The sequence below is a fragment of the Vanessa atalanta genome, chromosome 3 (assembly GCF_905147765.1).
Source record: "Vanessa atalanta chromosome 3, ilVanAtal1.2, whole genome shotgun sequence".
Classification (NCBI taxonomy): Eukaryota; Metazoa; Arthropoda; class Insecta; order Lepidoptera; family Nymphalidae; genus Vanessa; species Vanessa atalanta.
This window is the reverse complement of record NC_061873.1, coordinates 6,015,457-6,032,386: the sequence shown is the minus strand read 5'-3', so window position 1 is coordinate 6,032,386 and position 16,930 is coordinate 6,015,457. Positions and strand designations below refer to the sequence as shown.

The following is a 16,930-nucleotide window of genomic DNA, read 5'->3' as shown; positions in this document are numbered from 1 at the left end:
AAAACGTTCAATTTGTAAATAAAACTTCATGGTAATTACCGTATTATGTGTTATTATTAATATACCATTTATTTTTCGACTAGAGTTTTTTGCACGAAGTATGATATCACTATGGCCTTATGAAAGTGCTATTCTAAAGTAATAATTACATTAAATGTATGTACAATAATATCGATTTGATTACACAAACATATAATTTTATATCGAAATTAAATATAATTATAACGACTAATTTGAAAAAAGAGTAATATTAATTACAATTGTCATTAAAATATAATCAGATCCTTATCAAGTCTGCAAATCACTTACAATATACCGTCAATTACGTCCTACTAATAAAATTATTTACATAGTTAATTGCTATTTTAGGCGTTTAGATTTGCGATCACAAATTGTATGACTACAATTATTTACAGGTTAAGCTTATGTCATTTAAAATTATCTGAGATGATATAAACAATGTTAGTTTCATTCGCTGGAACATAATCCATATTCATTCAAATTGTTTGTCATAATATATACATAAATAACTTATTCAAAGTTTTTCAATTTAGCTAATCACTGGATCAATTTACACTCAGTAGCTTCATTGTGTCATTTCTTTGCTTTTGTAAAATGCAACATTTTAGATTCATGTGAATCACAGCTCACGCTTGACGACTAGCTCAAGCGGTTGCACGCCAATCACTTGTGGAGGGCAGGGTGCTGGTAACGGCGGGGGCGCGGGCTGCGCGTGCGCCGGAGGTGGCCGCCGCTAGGGATAGCCTCGTGGCGAGTAGTGGTGAGACTCTCCGAGCCAAGAGTCAGGGGAAGGGGGGAAATCGGGATATCCTCCAGCAGCTGGAGAAGACGAACTACTCATGTCTGATGCACCTCCTGCTCCCGCTCCCAAGCCAGCGCCACCCATTGATTGGCCTGGAAATTTTAAATTTTAATATTATATTGCTGGTCAAAGTACTTGTACAGTGAAGTATTAGCTCTTAGTTACATGTATTGCATTATTTTAAAATAAAAACTGTTATAGATTTGCAATTCATAGCAAGTTGCTAGTAATATCAAGGAATAATTAATATATAGTAATAATTATTTAACTACAATATATCAAAAATTCAACTAGAACTCGTCAATTGCATTATAAAGTTATATTATACATACCAATATTAGTATATACAAGATGGTCAGGTGGGTAGTGGTAATGCGCGTGTGGGGGTGAGTGAGCACGCAGGTAAGGCGGTGTGGCCCCGAAGCGGGCACTAGACGCACCACCCGCTGGCGAGCCTTCCTCGCCACCCAGAGCTGCGGTGCTATAGCTGTCATTACTTAACTCTGAAAGGATTACATATAATATAAATAAATAATGTATAGAACACGTAAATCTTTACCAAAGGTCGTGGGTTCTATCTCATGCTCGATGGTAAAGAATTAAATACGAGAGGGAAAATTGCATTTTTGGGTGAAATTGCGACTAACGTATATCCAGATCTAACAACCCGTATAAAAGTAGGATAAAATACCTTTACCCAAGAGTGGGGCATTTGTGCTTACTTCAGCTTTTATTAAAAGTACTGCAATTAGCCCGTTTTTTTTGTAAGTTACCGTAAATTCGACACCAATTAAAACAAGTTTTTAACTTACCGTGGTGGCTGAAAGAATCCAAGTCGATTTTCAGTTCATCCTTGTCAAGGAGTCGGTCATGCCTCGGAGAACCTCCGCCCGCTCCTTTCATTGACCTAAAGTATTGCGACCAACGTGTCCGCCCTGCGTCCTTTTTCAACCTCTTCTCTTTCGCTCTCCTTTAAAAAAAGTAAGTTTACATTTAAAACGTAAGGAACACTAGCTTTGACGAGTAAAATAAGTGGATTAATCATATCGTAAGATTAGAACCTTTTGGAATGGAGTGCCTTTTGACGTAAAATGAGTTACGTTATGGTAAGAACCGTTAACAACGTTATCGAGGTTAATTATTTTAACATAACATTAAATAAAGGTATTTTCAGACAAAAATTAACGGTAAAAGAACGAATGGCATTCTGATGTGGAAAATTTGAGAGAGACAGAAATATATGCTATTCATGGAGTATGAACTCTTTTACCCTCATTAGCAGCCTGTAAATTTCCCACTGCTGGGCTAAGCCCTCCTCTCCCTTTGAGGAGAAGGTTACCCTCATTGTTAGCCAAATACTTTAACATCTTATTGTTAGCCTAATAATATAAAAAAATATATATAATTTTTTCTGTTATATTTCCTAAGCTGTGAATCTTTTGCTTGTTCCAAATTCAAGCATTGCTTAAGTAGGTAATATTTTTTTTATTTAATTAATCTGTATATTTTCTGACCCGATTCAAAATCATTACCAAGAAACCCAATGCATAAAAGGTTAGATGCAATTATGTTTGAAGCATATAGGTGATTCACATATATAATTTCGTTACACTACAAAAGTTATATTTCTAATATTATAACTATGTATCTTAAAAATAATTTTACTCCTTTTTATTATTTGCAGTAGCAGGAATTATTGATTTCAGAAAGTACCTAAATACCCCATATAAAAGCTCCCTATTGCGTATGTTTAGCGTGTGTTATTAGCAAAGCGGCAGGGAGTCCAAGCGAAGCGCGATTAATTAATGCGCCTCCGCCCTGTCCGCAGGGACCGCGTGCTGCGATATAGCCACGATGGATTATTGGAACAACGCCCGAATAGCTTCTGCCATGTTAGTGTTGTGTAAACTTATTGATCTTTTTATATGATACTCATAAGCGTCGCTATAAAACGTCTTTCCATAAGAATTACATATTAAAAATTAATTTTTAAATCGTTCATTTTTAACCTTCAGTTTATTATAAATAAAAAAATAATTTAAAATAGTGTAAGTCATTATATAAATATTTCTATTGTATTTACTGGTAGATTCATATATAAATATATATTTTTGACAATAATAGCAAGATAATCGACATACAATTAACTTACATAATTACGGCTTACATACAATATAAATGTATTTATATATATATAAGGTGTATCTAATTTAAAGTAGAAGTCAGGTATTGTGATAACGGGCGCAGTTTTTACGAGGCGAGGCTAAAGCGCAGGGCGTGACGGCTGCCGTGACTGAAGCCGCTCGCGCGAAACCAAACATTCTATGATAGCCAAACGTAAACCTACATGTGAAATATAATAAACATGTATATGTATGAACTCGTACATAATAGTACAATTCAATGTGTTGAATAAATCAAACATAATATATATAATTATTTTTTAATTCTCGGTTGAGCAGGAAATATTAGGCGAAAGTATAACAATTAATAAAAAGTAGTAATATTATCTATGTTTTTGGTTAGTTAGTATATAAAATATTTGAGACTACGCCTCATGACAAAAAAAGTTTATAGCTATGTGTAGGGTCTATGAGTAGGGTCTATGCTGGAAGACTTTGTTGGAACAGCATATAATGTAGCTGTACCTGCGGCAGAACCCGCTCGGAATTTATAAAACACAAACTTTCAACCCCCGTTTTACCCCCTTAGAGGTGAAGTTTCGTAAAATCCATACCTGCCAAATTTCAAGTTTGTAGGTGTTATAGTTTCTGAGATTTCTTGTTTAATCAGTGAGTGGTATTTCACTTTTATACATAAGATTAGTAGTTAAATAAGACAATAACTGTAAAGTGATAACAACACAGAAGTATTCTGTTTAGGCAAGTTTTTTATACTTAATTCTATTTTGACATTTTATATTATTTATTTCACGCACGTTAGAAGTGTTAAAAAAACATAATTGTTTTTTTTTTTCAGTTACGAGCAAACGTTTTATAATTCCTATAAATGGACAATAAAAAGTAGTCTTTAAATCGTCTGGCACTACAGTAGAGTTCGAAAAATAAAACGCGTATTTAATTTTTAATTTATTTTAACCGAAAGATTCTAATCAAAATAATAGTATTATATATTTTTATATTTTAATTCACAAGTAATTCATTTAGACATGAGACTTATCAAAATATATATCTATATTTTTTTTTAATATTTTGTTTGTGCCAGTGTATATTTAGATAAACACAATGAAAAAAAAAAACCGGTAATAATTCACTCGACGAAGGTTATTCTTTTGTAAAGCAAGGTCGCTGTGAGTTAACCAAAGGTATTATACGTATTCGTTAAATCGAATCGATACCTTTGTACTTCGTTAAACTATGATATTCACCATGTAAATGTTCAAAATACCGAGCATAGGTCATAGAAATCAAAATATATCAATGTTACCGGTTGTTTGATTAGTTGTTTCATTTGTTAATTAATTTTGATGAAGGATTATCCGAATAGTATATGCCCTTCGGCATTAACACTAGCTTTTTCATTAAATTCGACAAGCGTATTGAAATTTTATCATATTTGACAACTATCTAATAATTTTATTTCCGTCTTTAAAATATTGACGGTCTTAAGCTGCTATGTTATCAAAAATCACATTAAACCGATTATTCTTCGTCTAATATTTGATGGTGGGAGAGTAGGAATAAAGGGTGCATCTGTATTTTTACATCTCCTTTTCAGTTTACTAGTGTCCGTTGAGAAAGATTGCTGTGGCTATTCCATCAATGTACTTATAGTCCGTTTTGTGACGTTCGCAATTATTATTTGATTGCAATAACCGCGGAGGTCAAAAAGAAGTTATTTAACTTCTTATACCGTTTCTATGTCTTAGTTTATAATAGACTAGCAGAACCCGGCAGATGTTATCCTGCCTGTGTTATCCAATGCATATATACATACAGTATATATGTAAATATGATACCAAAATTCATGGCAATTGAACGATTTAAAACAAAATGTTGCAGCGCAATGTAGCAGCGAGTTAAAACAAAATGGATAGCATAACAACATTATCCATTAAAAGCACGTATAATCGTAGCGTGCCAACTCTATATTAATTTCACACCTATACATAGAAATAGTAATATATAAACGTCAATTTATATGTAACATATATAGATTTATTTGAAATACACTATATTTTGTATTACTAACATGTAATGGACTGTGAAGTTTTTATTATTGAGTTTTGTTAGACAGAAAAAGAGTTAAATAAAGAAATCTAGTACAATGAATGAGACATTGGTCGTTGTAAAATTTAGGAGCAAGAAATTAAACTCCGAAATAAAAGACAGACAGTTTTATAAATATGTTGCAGTCATAATCCTTAACCAGTCAAAAATACTTTTACCTGAAAAAACAGGCAGAAGTAATTTTGACTGAACAGGTTGATCAAAAGTAGTTTTGTTTGAAAATCATTGACTAAATGCTTTTAAATTAAAATTTGTGCTTGTTAGTCAACACTACTTTCAATTGCTAGACAATCAGTCAAAATCACTTTTTGGAAGGAAGTTTGGATTGGACTGGTTGGCAGGTAACTAATGGTAAATAAATATTTTACAAATGTGAGTTTATTACAATTACAATCAATAATAGTATAAACACCTAACCTTAGTTTTAAAGGTTTAGTTCATTTTTTTTTAATTCTAACAATAATGTTGCTGAAAAAGTTTGGTAGTAACAGATAGTGAAAATTACCAGCACTATTTTACAAAACTAGTTTTGAGTGTAATTGACTGTAAGTTTAGTGAAAAAAAGTAAAGAGTTTCGACTGCCATATACATACATGCATAAAAGGTTTAAGTTCAGGTTTTTAGGTTTATTATGTTGGGGTTGTGGCCACCAAACATTTTTTATTTTATATTTCAAAAAAGAAAATATGCTTTACAAAAAAAGGCAAAGATAGATAGCAGTTAGTACATACATTGTCAAGTTACGTAATATACTATAATCGCGTTTTATCAAATCGTAAACATTATAGAAGTATCTAGCTTGGGCTATAAAGTATAAATCTTGTTTACGTCTTGTTAACGTTCCGTCCGCTATAAGTTATTTGTGCTAATCGGGACCTAACTCGCTGTATACGTATGATAAATTGATTATTGACATCTAAAATCGATTTATAATTAATATGGTCGCAGAAACGATTAACGCTTGAACGATTGATTGGCTCTCTAGCTGAAGACATAAAAGAAACCATATAGGCGTTTAAAGTAATAAGAATATTTTGTGTTTTTATTTTTTATACATTGCTGTCAGTAACATTTATTAAGCGTGCACAATTAAAGCATAAGCAACCTATTTAATGATCTACGTTATAATAAAGTCCTTATTAAAAAATACATTAAAAATGGTTTATTTTGGCTAGTCTTCATATTTTCTATCACCAAAATCTATCGTTCTAATTTGATAAACATAATCAAAACAAATAAAAATGGTGTCTTGCATGAATTAATTGAGTTACAATGTGTCAAAATAAAAGCACCAGTAGGTATTTTTGTTAAACAAAAAAGTGTGGGTAAACTTAAGCCGAGATATCTATTTCTACTGAATATATCTAGATTAAAATGTTGGGACAGATGTGAAACAGTCAATAGGTATATGTATAATTTGTATTGTAACTGAATTTCAAATATTAAATAACTCACCTATTTTGGAACCAAACTTGAACGACACGCATGTCTAAGCCGGTATCTTGAGCGAGCTGCTCTCTGACGTGCCGAGCTGGTTTAGGACTACTGCTGTAGGCACTTTTAAGTGTTTCCAACTGTTTAGCAGTAATGGTAGTGCGCGGCCGTTTGCTAGCTGCATCACCGTCTAGGGAACCTTCACCTATAACGGAACGGTCTGTTTACTTGATCTGGGTTCTGTATTTATATGAGTTACTTGTACTACACTGGATCACTCCAATTAAACATTACAGCTGCGGTCAATTTCTGACAATTAATGGTTGGGATTGACAAATCCAGACGAGTTTATCGAAAGCTGTCAATTTAATAGTGCTTCGTGTTTATGAAATCTAAATTATTCATATTCGAAATATGAATCTATCTTTTTGTGCATGCTGTGTTCTTGTTTAAGTAATTGTGACACTTAGAATTTTATATTTTATATATACTTTGTTATATTATATTATTATAATCAGTGTACACATTGTTGAAGAACCAAATAAAATAAAATAAAATAAGATACCAACTGTATTATACTATATTTACCTTTTGCTCTCGCTGCTTCATAGTCTGGCTTACATACAAGCTTTCCGTCTTCCATTAGATAGAATTCATCTCCAGTATTTAGAGTACGCGCGCACGCTGCACACGCGAAACACCTGAGATGGTAAACGTGCGCCTGCGCACGTCGCACCACTTGCGTCGGGGGGATGCCTTGACCGCACCCAGCACACTTCGTACCGAACCGCCTGGGACAACAACCGCAACAAACAACATTATCAAAGTGATATTTGTTATTAATTCTTTCTATATCTTTGAAGATATATTGTTTTGATAATTAACTAATAATTAATTTAAAAAAAAAACATAAGCAAATAAAATATTAATGCTATCACGGTGTATATTATACGTTTTAATATATTATAATTGAATATATTCATGGTTTACTTTTTTTATTTTACTCGATGTTTTGATAGAGTTGCAATAGTTGTGGTCATCAACTTACTGTAACGCCAAACAGCAAATCTGATTAATATACATAAATTGAAATTACAAGAAATTCTAAATAATATACTTTTAGCGTACATATATAAATAATATAATATGTTTTGCTAGAGAAGTTAAGAACCATTACGTACATTTTCCTTGAATAAGGAAAAAGATGCTCAGTTTAATCCATAATTATGATGTAAAGTATTATTAATAAACTGAAAATTTATGTTTATGTGGTATGTTTGTCTTCTATGCATTCCTAGCTATTTATTCCTAGCTATTCCAGGTACAAAAAAGTCTTTGTCCCCATATTCGCCCGGAAAGATTAGCTAGTAATCATACGTAGCTAATTTTACATATGCTGTTTGAAATTCAACGAATAATAAATAAAATTACATTAAAATACAGAAAACATACTAGTATGTAGTGTTATTTAAATTTATAAAAGCCGGTAATATACATATATATGATATATGTATAAAAAAGACCACCGACAATATTATATATTAAGATGTATAAATGTACAGAGGCTTACTTGAAAAAATCTTCAGTACAATAGAGTTGGTTGTTCCTCGCGAAACATTTTCCAGAGAGCATAGCCCTACACTCCACGCAGCGCAAGCAACCCGCGTGCCAAGTGCGATCGGATACTTTCAACACGTACCGATCTACTATCATTTCATGACATCCGCCACATTTGGGTATACTGGCTGCAACAAACAACAAAATTAAGAATTTTGAATAAAAAACGTAATCAAAATTACTTATTCACTTACATATACACAGCCAGCGATTCTAATAAGAATAAACCTAAATATACCTCTATAGACCAAAACTGAGCAATACCAAGTATTGATGTTGGGCGCACAGTCTAAAATATTATTGCTTATTCGATCAAAATAAAATAAAAACCTTTATTTAGTACCAGCCTTCTGTTGTTTTTAACTTCATCTGTTGATTTGTGTTAGTCAAATCTCGCTACTAAATGTTAAAACAGTTAATTTAATCCAATTAGGATGAAATTTTGCATACTCTTTTTGGACTGGAACACAAAAAATACCGTAGAACATTAAAAAGTATAAGTTCGAAAAAGTTGAGGCCGGTTTTATTCATTAGTCGCAAGTAAGTTTAGTAATAAAGGGTAGTCATAGATAATACATTCAGCGGGAATAAAGTTTAACATTTCAAACAATGGAAATTCTAGAATTTTTATTATTTCCGACGGAGAACTATTTATGCTATATTTGTCCTAAATTATAATATTATTGATCTTTTACTAAAATTATATTCATAAGTCTTAATAAATACTTTTTAAGCAGAAGAGTTTCTTCTACGATACATTATAAAAAAAGTTCAATTAAAAACAGTTCTGTTAGCCTGCAATTTGTTACATACATTTGTCAAAGGGTATGTTAAATTTCAATCTAATTTAATAGACCTATTTGTTAAGAAGAAACTTCGAAAATCACTGCAGAACACGAACGTAAAACGTCAAAACATGTATACGACATTGTCTTTAATAATAACAAAATTTATAAGATATGTGTACGAATCAAAATGGCGTATGTCAGTTGTCAACATGTCACAAGTGACACGCAAAATGGTAAGTTTTACTTGGTGGAAGAGCTTTATGCAAGCCGGACTGGGAAGGTGCCACCCACTCATCATATATTCTACCACCAATCAGCATTGATAAGTATCGTTGTTCCGGTTTTAAATAATAAATGAGCCAGAGTAATGCGCCAGGGACATAATGTTCCCAAGGTCGATGGTGCATTGGCGATGCAAGGAATGGTACCATTGCTTACGGCTAAAATGTCCGTGTGCCGTGGATGACCACCAGACCGCCTACCTACGCTTTGAAAAAATGTGAATTCTAACTTGAAATGCACTGCTGAATGGAACTAAGTAGTTGTAAGATTTGTCTCGCTCATACAAAAAAAGTTAAGTAAACGTCGATAATAAATATATATTTTACGTGTAACACAAAAACATTTTTTATAATATTTTAGAATAAAATTGTTTTAAAAAAATAGGTTATTTGTTCTTATAAGTTTGTCAAGAATAATTCTGAGTATGTAGACGGGTTTTCCTAGGCTTTTATTCTCGAATTAATTTATATGGAAACATATTCTAATAAAATATATTTAAAAAAACCTAGTTAAATAAATAAGCCCTCGAGAACGAACAGATCTATTAAGAGTCGAAAATTCAAATGAAAAAGAAGCTATTTGCTATACAAATAAATCTCAACTCAATTGTATGTAAATAAAGCTTGGACTAAGTACATTTAACCAACAAATATTTAAGATAATATTTTTATATCTTAATTAGATATTCTAATCCCTTTCTATATTTTTTTCTACAATCTGAGGCAAATAGGCAAACGCAATATTCGTCCTGATTATCTATCAGTAAATCCTAGAAATTTAATATAAAATATTGATGCTAATATATAAAAAAAGGCTAGTATTCACGAATCACTCTTCGGTCGATTTGTAACTATATTGCCACTAACGTAAAGGTTTATGTCGTCGTATCTTGTAATATAGATATCAAACCAAAGAGGCATTGCCATGCCTGTCATTTAATATAAACATATGTATATTTATATTAATATACAAGTTGAGCGAATGATTAGCTAGTTAAACATAAAGGTGCGCTAAATTTTCACGTTTCAGAAATAAATCTGTTCTTATCTCGAAGTTTAGGTTTTGTTCTTTATTTGTAGTGTAAATAGTTAAAATGAATAGAATATTAGTTTTTATATAAGATTTTAATACTGTTAGAATATTAGTTGTTCGTTTAAATATATTTATTATTACAGATAATATAGATGTACAACTATAATATTGATTTGAATCTGAGTTTATCGGTTCGAACCTCGGTGGACTTTGGTTTGCTTTAGATTAACGTAGAAGTTTAAAAATTGGACTCCATTGTGGTATAGTGGATAAACAAGTGCCAGAATTGCTTATGTATAACAAATGTATTTTTCCTTTTGATGCTATTTTTAAAAGCTGGTTGCTAAGCAAGAGATTCATCTCTTACTTACTTCAGTAAGGATATAAATTAAGCACCTGTAAACTGAATCGTGCGAAGAATGTAACCTGTTCTATTCAGGATACCGGAAAATCTTTCGCTCAGAACATCATCGAGGCTCTCAAATAATGAATAGTATGATTATAATAAAATATGGAATTTTGAATGTAGTATTAAATACAATTCTATATCTATACTAATATTGTAATTGCGAAAGTAACTTTGTCTGTCTGTGTCTCTCTGTTACGCTCTCAGGGTCAAACTACTGAACTGCATTTGAAGAAATTCGGTATGAAGGATGCTTGAACCCTAACAAAGGACCTAGCCTTTTTTATACCTAATACCTGATGACCTGCGAGTAACTTCTTAATATAGGTAAGACTAATACTGCGTACAGCAAAATATTTTTGTGCAAAAAAAATTAAATGTATCTATGGAATTATATAGGTTTCCTTTACCCTCGGTAATTATTTTTGTTTACATATATAATATATTTATATAATTGAAATATACTTTACTTTTGTTTGCTCTATAGCCTCTTTTAATTACAAGAGTACAAAACCAAAATAAACAACATTTGATGACATCAAATTGAGGCGATATCATTAGTTAAATAATCTGTGATATTCTTTATGGATTTTCGAAAACGTGGCAGTTTATACGTCGAAAATTTCGAAATAAAATTATAGTGTTATAGTTAAGAGGAACAGTTTTGAATTATTAATAAATATAGTCGAGAACTGTTAGTAGTGAACAATATAGCTGAGCTATTAGAAAATATCTTGGCATACGTAAATCCAAAGTTTGTATATCTTTGTTCCTTCTTCGGTTGCAATAGGCTCTACCTATTCTATGTTAATGCTTTAGTAACCAAATGGAATGTATAAATAGTTTATAAAATATCATGTTTACGTTTTATTTTTATATCATAGAATTTATAATAGTAATAATTATTAATCAGAAATAACTTTCTATTTAATTCATTACCCATATTGTAAAGAATTTCATTTCCAAGTCTTTTTTCACACCGACTTAGAAAGAGACACTTCTCCGATTTTATTTAAACATCTTTCATATAAAATACTCAACTAAAATAAATAACTACTTAACTATACTTGTAACTATACAAAACATTCATATGTATAGATTATTATAAAATTGCTTTTTGTGTAGTTTAGATTTTAACTACTCTTTAATAACGATTAGTTAACCTATATTGTTTTTCCTACATAAATCCGATTGTTTTGGTACCACCATACTTGTATACCATTAACATACAATGATCACAACCAATAATATAAGAATATATCAAAAATGTATGTAACACTATTCACTAAATTCACGAACAATTAAACACATCACGTATTTGAATTTACGTACATAGAAACACTTCAGGCAGATGTTCGAGCTGTATCGGCGGTACGCGCATGTCGCCGAGCTCGTCCTCTGCGCCGGGATACATCATGGCACCCAGCATGATCAACAGCCGACCTCAGTCGCTGCGCTCGGCGTACTGACACCACCCCACAAACCAACCCCAAACCCTCTTATCAGTACCTCCTCGCGATTGGTCGACCTCTCTCTAATGATAACAACCACCACGCCCCTCGACCAATCCTGGTTATCGGGTCCACCCAGCGATCGATTGCAGGAAAATTCGCGTTTCAGTGCAGATGATATTGAACGTTTTACACTGTGAGTGTTTAGTAGACAAATGGAATTCTTTTTGTCTATTATTTTTCCTTTCACGATAGGCTACAGAAAATTATGTTGTATCAATATCTAGATACTTATCGATAATTAGGTAAAGGTATATAAAATATAGAAGTAAGTTCGGTTTACTTAAAATGAGATAATATGAGTTAAATTATTGGTACCGAGTTTTTGTAGTTTTATTTAATGTTATACAGGTCTTTTACAAAAACACAAACAATAGCCGAACGACTTCTTAAAATACTTCCGCTTATGTTATATATTTTTTACTTTATGGACAAATTCGTATTATTATTCGTAACAAATACGCAATTGCGTATTTGTTTTTTAATAATATGAACTGCATAAAAAACAACTACAATTTAGGTCGATGATGTTCGAAAAATGAAATCAGTGAAAAATATTAACTAAAATCTTTCTAAAAATTGTATATGAAATGAATTATAGTTATTTCACCATTTATTTTATAATTATAATTATTATTCATAATTTTTATGTATTTTATATTTCACTACTTAATAACAATTCATTACAATGTAGCAAGACTATGATTTATATAGGTATACTTGAACATTTAAATGCAATATTTGACACAAAATGGAAAAGACACCAACTGCAGAATTCATTTTCATCTTACTGATTCAGTTTAATAAGCTTCGCGAGCATTTTATTTTTGATTATACCGTTTATTTTTATTATGTTTTTGTTGTTACGCAAACAGTAATAAATATCGCAGACACGTATCCATTACAAATACAATATAATCTAACGAAAAACAATCAATATAAACTACATAACTTTTTGTTCGGAATTTGGCAACAAAGAACGAATACTTCCTAAGTTTTTATTGTATATCAAAACTTCCTCTATAAATACAAACGATAAATCTGTAACGCAATCCGGTCTAGGCCCTGGTCAAGCGTGACCTGGCACAATGAATTATACAAGTGAGCGCGAGGGCAGCGGCGTGTGCGAGTTTACGAGCACATAAATCACTGTGTACGGTCACTCCCTGTGCTAGCCCTCTCGGGTCACTTTGGAACCCGTATCGGAACAGTCTTTTACATCGGATACGCATGTTTCCAAATTATGACTTTCCTTATTTCGATATCAACTAAGATTTGATTGAATAATTGATTTGCTAAATCATGTTTTGTCTGATAGTTTACAAAAAAGTTCAATAAACTCATTTTTTTAATTGGTTAAAAAAATGAGTTTTTATTGAAATTGTCGTATCTCTTCATAGCATGTATATGGTGTGCTAATTTTTAAAGATATACAATATTTTAGAACTAACAAAGAAAAGCCTTTTTACATTCATTTCATTTTTCAAAAATGCTGCTACACTTTGTAAATTGTTGATATTCAAAAATATTTGGAACACGTCATTGCCTTCTTCATTTAAAAATTCAATTGCAAACTTCATACCACGGTTTTTTAAGCACTTTGCACATCTTCAGATGAAATTAAAACACCGTATTTGCAAGTGTCATGAAAATAGCTTCAAGGTTAGGTTAGTTTGTCCAGTATTTTTCACTTTGTAGTGACGTTTCCACAATACTGGACAAACTCAATATATAAATAAATTGCACTCATAAACCTAATTGAAATGTTATTATATTGAATGGTATTTATAATATAGCTCTAGCTGGTATCTAAAAGGAAATTATATATATAAAACAAATATTGGAATTTCCTTAAGTTTTATGAAAGAAAAATTTCGAGGTCATTGATGCAATTTCTCTGTATGTTTGAATAAGTCGTATCTGGTGGTAAACCTTTGTCATGTGGAATAACTACTTAAAACGCTTATTTTTTGTGTAACATATGCCATTATTGAAAATGTAATCAATTTATTTTGATGAAATTAAGTGGTTAGTAGGTATATGGGAGTCCTAAAGTAAAATCTGGGCAAACACTGCATTGAGCTTCATTTATGTAAATAAAATTTATCCCGGATTTTGTTGTAAATAACGAAATACTGCCAGTTATAAATCCAACACTGTTGCAGAGTGGACAAGCTCCTCCCGATCTTAAACCTTCTCTTTAAGGAAAGAAAAGGCCAAGCAGTAAGATACCGGCTGCTGCTTTAAGTAAAGCGGATTGCAGACCTAAGGCTAAGCTAACTGAGTTTAGCTTAGCGTATATACCTGACACACTATTTTATGCTCGAGTGCAGACTGTTAACTATGCAAACTAAGCTATGTAAACTAATTAAAATATATATAATAATATGGAAGATAAATAAGTTGTATATGCCGATGCACAGCTACACGAGCTAAGTTAACCCCTTCAACCAATTCTGGCCCTCCTTCGCCAGTGCTGTCCAGTTTTTTTACGGTGTACGTCGTTTTAGTCTGTTTAATTCTTGATATGCAAATCAGTCTACAGATACGGGCTCGCTAACATTATAAATATTCAGTTATATGTAGTAGGTATATTGTAAGCACTTAAAATCATAAAAACGAAAACTAGTTTAAAATTTGCCAAGAATACAAATCGATAATATAAAATAACTATGTAAAAATATTTTATACTATAATTGCAGAGGGTCGTTGTGTCCCTCGGGTAGAGACGCGTGCGCGTGCGCTCCGTAATTGAGGGTTGGGTCCGCATTGCAAGAGCTTCTTGCCGGTTAGCTAATCTTCTCATCGGATGCGACAGCCGTCTGTTCAACCGGAATCAATAAGCCTAAGTAACGCTTAGGCTTCAAAACTTTCAAAGGATTTACATTTTTATTTAAGTATGTATTGTTAGGGGTAAATTTGTCAATAAAAGTATTCAATCGTCTCGACATCATAAGAATATTTCGTCGTTAGATTATTCTTGGTTATAAATACGACTTATTTCATAAATATCAAAATAAAATGTTACATATCTTGTTTATTCGATTATAATAAATGAATTGTGATATTCGATTTCGATACAGATTACCATTCATTTTATAATCTATCAAGTATCCTACTGAATTTTTAGCCAGTCCCAATTTAGATCCAAATATATATAATAAATTTATCACAAACTTTGAGTTCTGTAGATGACAGAATGTGATATACGACATTAACTATAATAAGTAATTATAAAATGTATAGGATTCACGCAGCACAATGCCATAACACCGTAAGTCGGCCAACATTTCACGAGTGAGATATGATGTGAATTCTTACAGATTGCTGGTGACAATGTTATGAACTACTTTACAAAATTGCATTAATTAAAAAGTCTAACTTTGCCAGATAATTTTTTAAACATTTATTTTCTTCATTGCTTTCCACAATTATTAGACTTAGTATGAAGTAGTGTACTTACTGACTTAAGAAACCATGGAAGAGGAAAGCCTAGAGAAGGAGACGCTGATATATTCATTCACATTAATATTACGATGTTTGTTACTTGTGCAATATAAAATATAAATGTTTACTATAATTATAATATATTATAATAATTATCATTTCAATATTCGAACTTAAATATTATATAATATTGTTTTCTTTCATACATTTTGCTGCTAGGAATTACGACAAATTTATACAATATAATAAATATTAGCGACATGTGTTATTGATTTTAAATATGTTAGCGTTTTTGCGCTTCCCACGTTGATTCGGACGAAATCAAATAAATAAAATTTGTCTCATAATTTCTGCTTTCCCCAAAGACATAGTTTGTATAAGGTATAAGCGTGCGGCGCGCCCTCAATTTTAGTGTTATGTTACTATGGGAAAATAGTTATCGTATGGGACAATCAACAAACACCCATCATACCCCTCGATAGATGAGTGTAGTTTTAGTAACAAAACATGTTATTTATATATTTATCTTTTGTCAGGACTAGCTATGCAATTGTATTTAAGAACAAGTATGAAAACAAATCATAAATATATATTAAAAGCGATTTGGATTTTAAGATATTAATTTCCATTTTATATAAGGATCGCGTTTATTTTAATCTTTATCGTTGCTATCGGCGTGACTTATTCTGACGATTTAACATTATATTCTAGTTTATCATAATGGAAACCTATTTTTTAGTAATCATAGTGTTTTATAAAGTACTTTATAATGAGTTAATTATCAATAAGTTTGTGACAGTTAACAGACGTAGCTTGAAAATCCATTGGTTCTATTTATTTATTGGCATGCCCCGGAAGCATGTTAAGTCGTTAGTCCTGTGGTTGAAATTTCCGGTCCGGTCAGATTAGTCGTCCAATCAGGTTATGAAAGTGAAGGAACAGAGAGTGCACCTGTTTTCACACTCACACTTGTCCACTGTAATATGATGTCCTGCGCAGTTCGCTAGTCTCTCTGAGAATGTCCACCATTATCGAAATCAGTCAGTTATCATCATCATTAAAACAATGGAAACGAAACTTATATCGTAAAACAAATGCACGATTCCAAAACAAATTTCCCACGCCCGTGTAAGAATACTGAAACCAAATCGCCATTGAGCTGAGTACAATGATGAAAAGAAATCGAACGAATTCTTAATCATGAGTTACACGTGAGTTCAAAGTAAAAATTGGCCTTAGCTTGTCTGAATATGTGCATGAAAGAAGTGGTTGAACTCCACAAACAAGATTACATAACAAGAATCAAAATACTTACAACTTGGCGATGATGGAAGTGGAAT

General features: G+C 31.7%; 1 protein-coding gene across 1 annotated transcript; it reads right to left on the bottom strand.

The window, feature by feature from the left end:
- Positions 1-289: 289 nt before the first annotated feature.
- On the bottom strand, positions 290-12,016 carry LOC125077177 (LIM/homeobox protein Lhx3). Its single transcript, XM_047689015.1, has 7 exons — positions 11,965-12,016; positions 8,078-8,252; positions 7,096-7,298; positions 6,529-6,727; positions 1,636-1,793; positions 1,156-1,326; positions 290-915 (listed from the first exon to the last, which is right to left on the bottom strand). Exons 1-7 carry the CDS (start codon positions 12,011-12,013, stop codon positions 755-757), a joined length of 1,116 nt encoding a protein of 371 aa, XP_047544971.1. The 5' UTR covers positions 12,014-12,016; the 3' UTR covers positions 290-754.
- Positions 12,017-16,930: the final 4,914 nt, after the last annotated feature.

Excerpts from the sequence above, each read along its gene's own strand:
- LOC125077177 (XM_047689015.1), bottom strand. The coding sequence starts at position 12,013 with ATGCGCGTACCGCCGATACAGCTCGAACATCTGCCTGAAGTGTTTCTA. Across the intron at positions 8,253-11,964 it reads TCTGCCTGAAGTGTTTCTAT|CCAGTATACCCAAATGTGGC; the intron begins GTACGTAAATTC and ends TGTTTGTTGCAG. Across the intron at positions 1,794-6,528 it reads CAAGTTTGGTTCCAAAATAG|GAGAGCGAAAGAGAAGAGGT; the intron begins GTGAGTTATTTA and ends CTTTTTTTAAAG.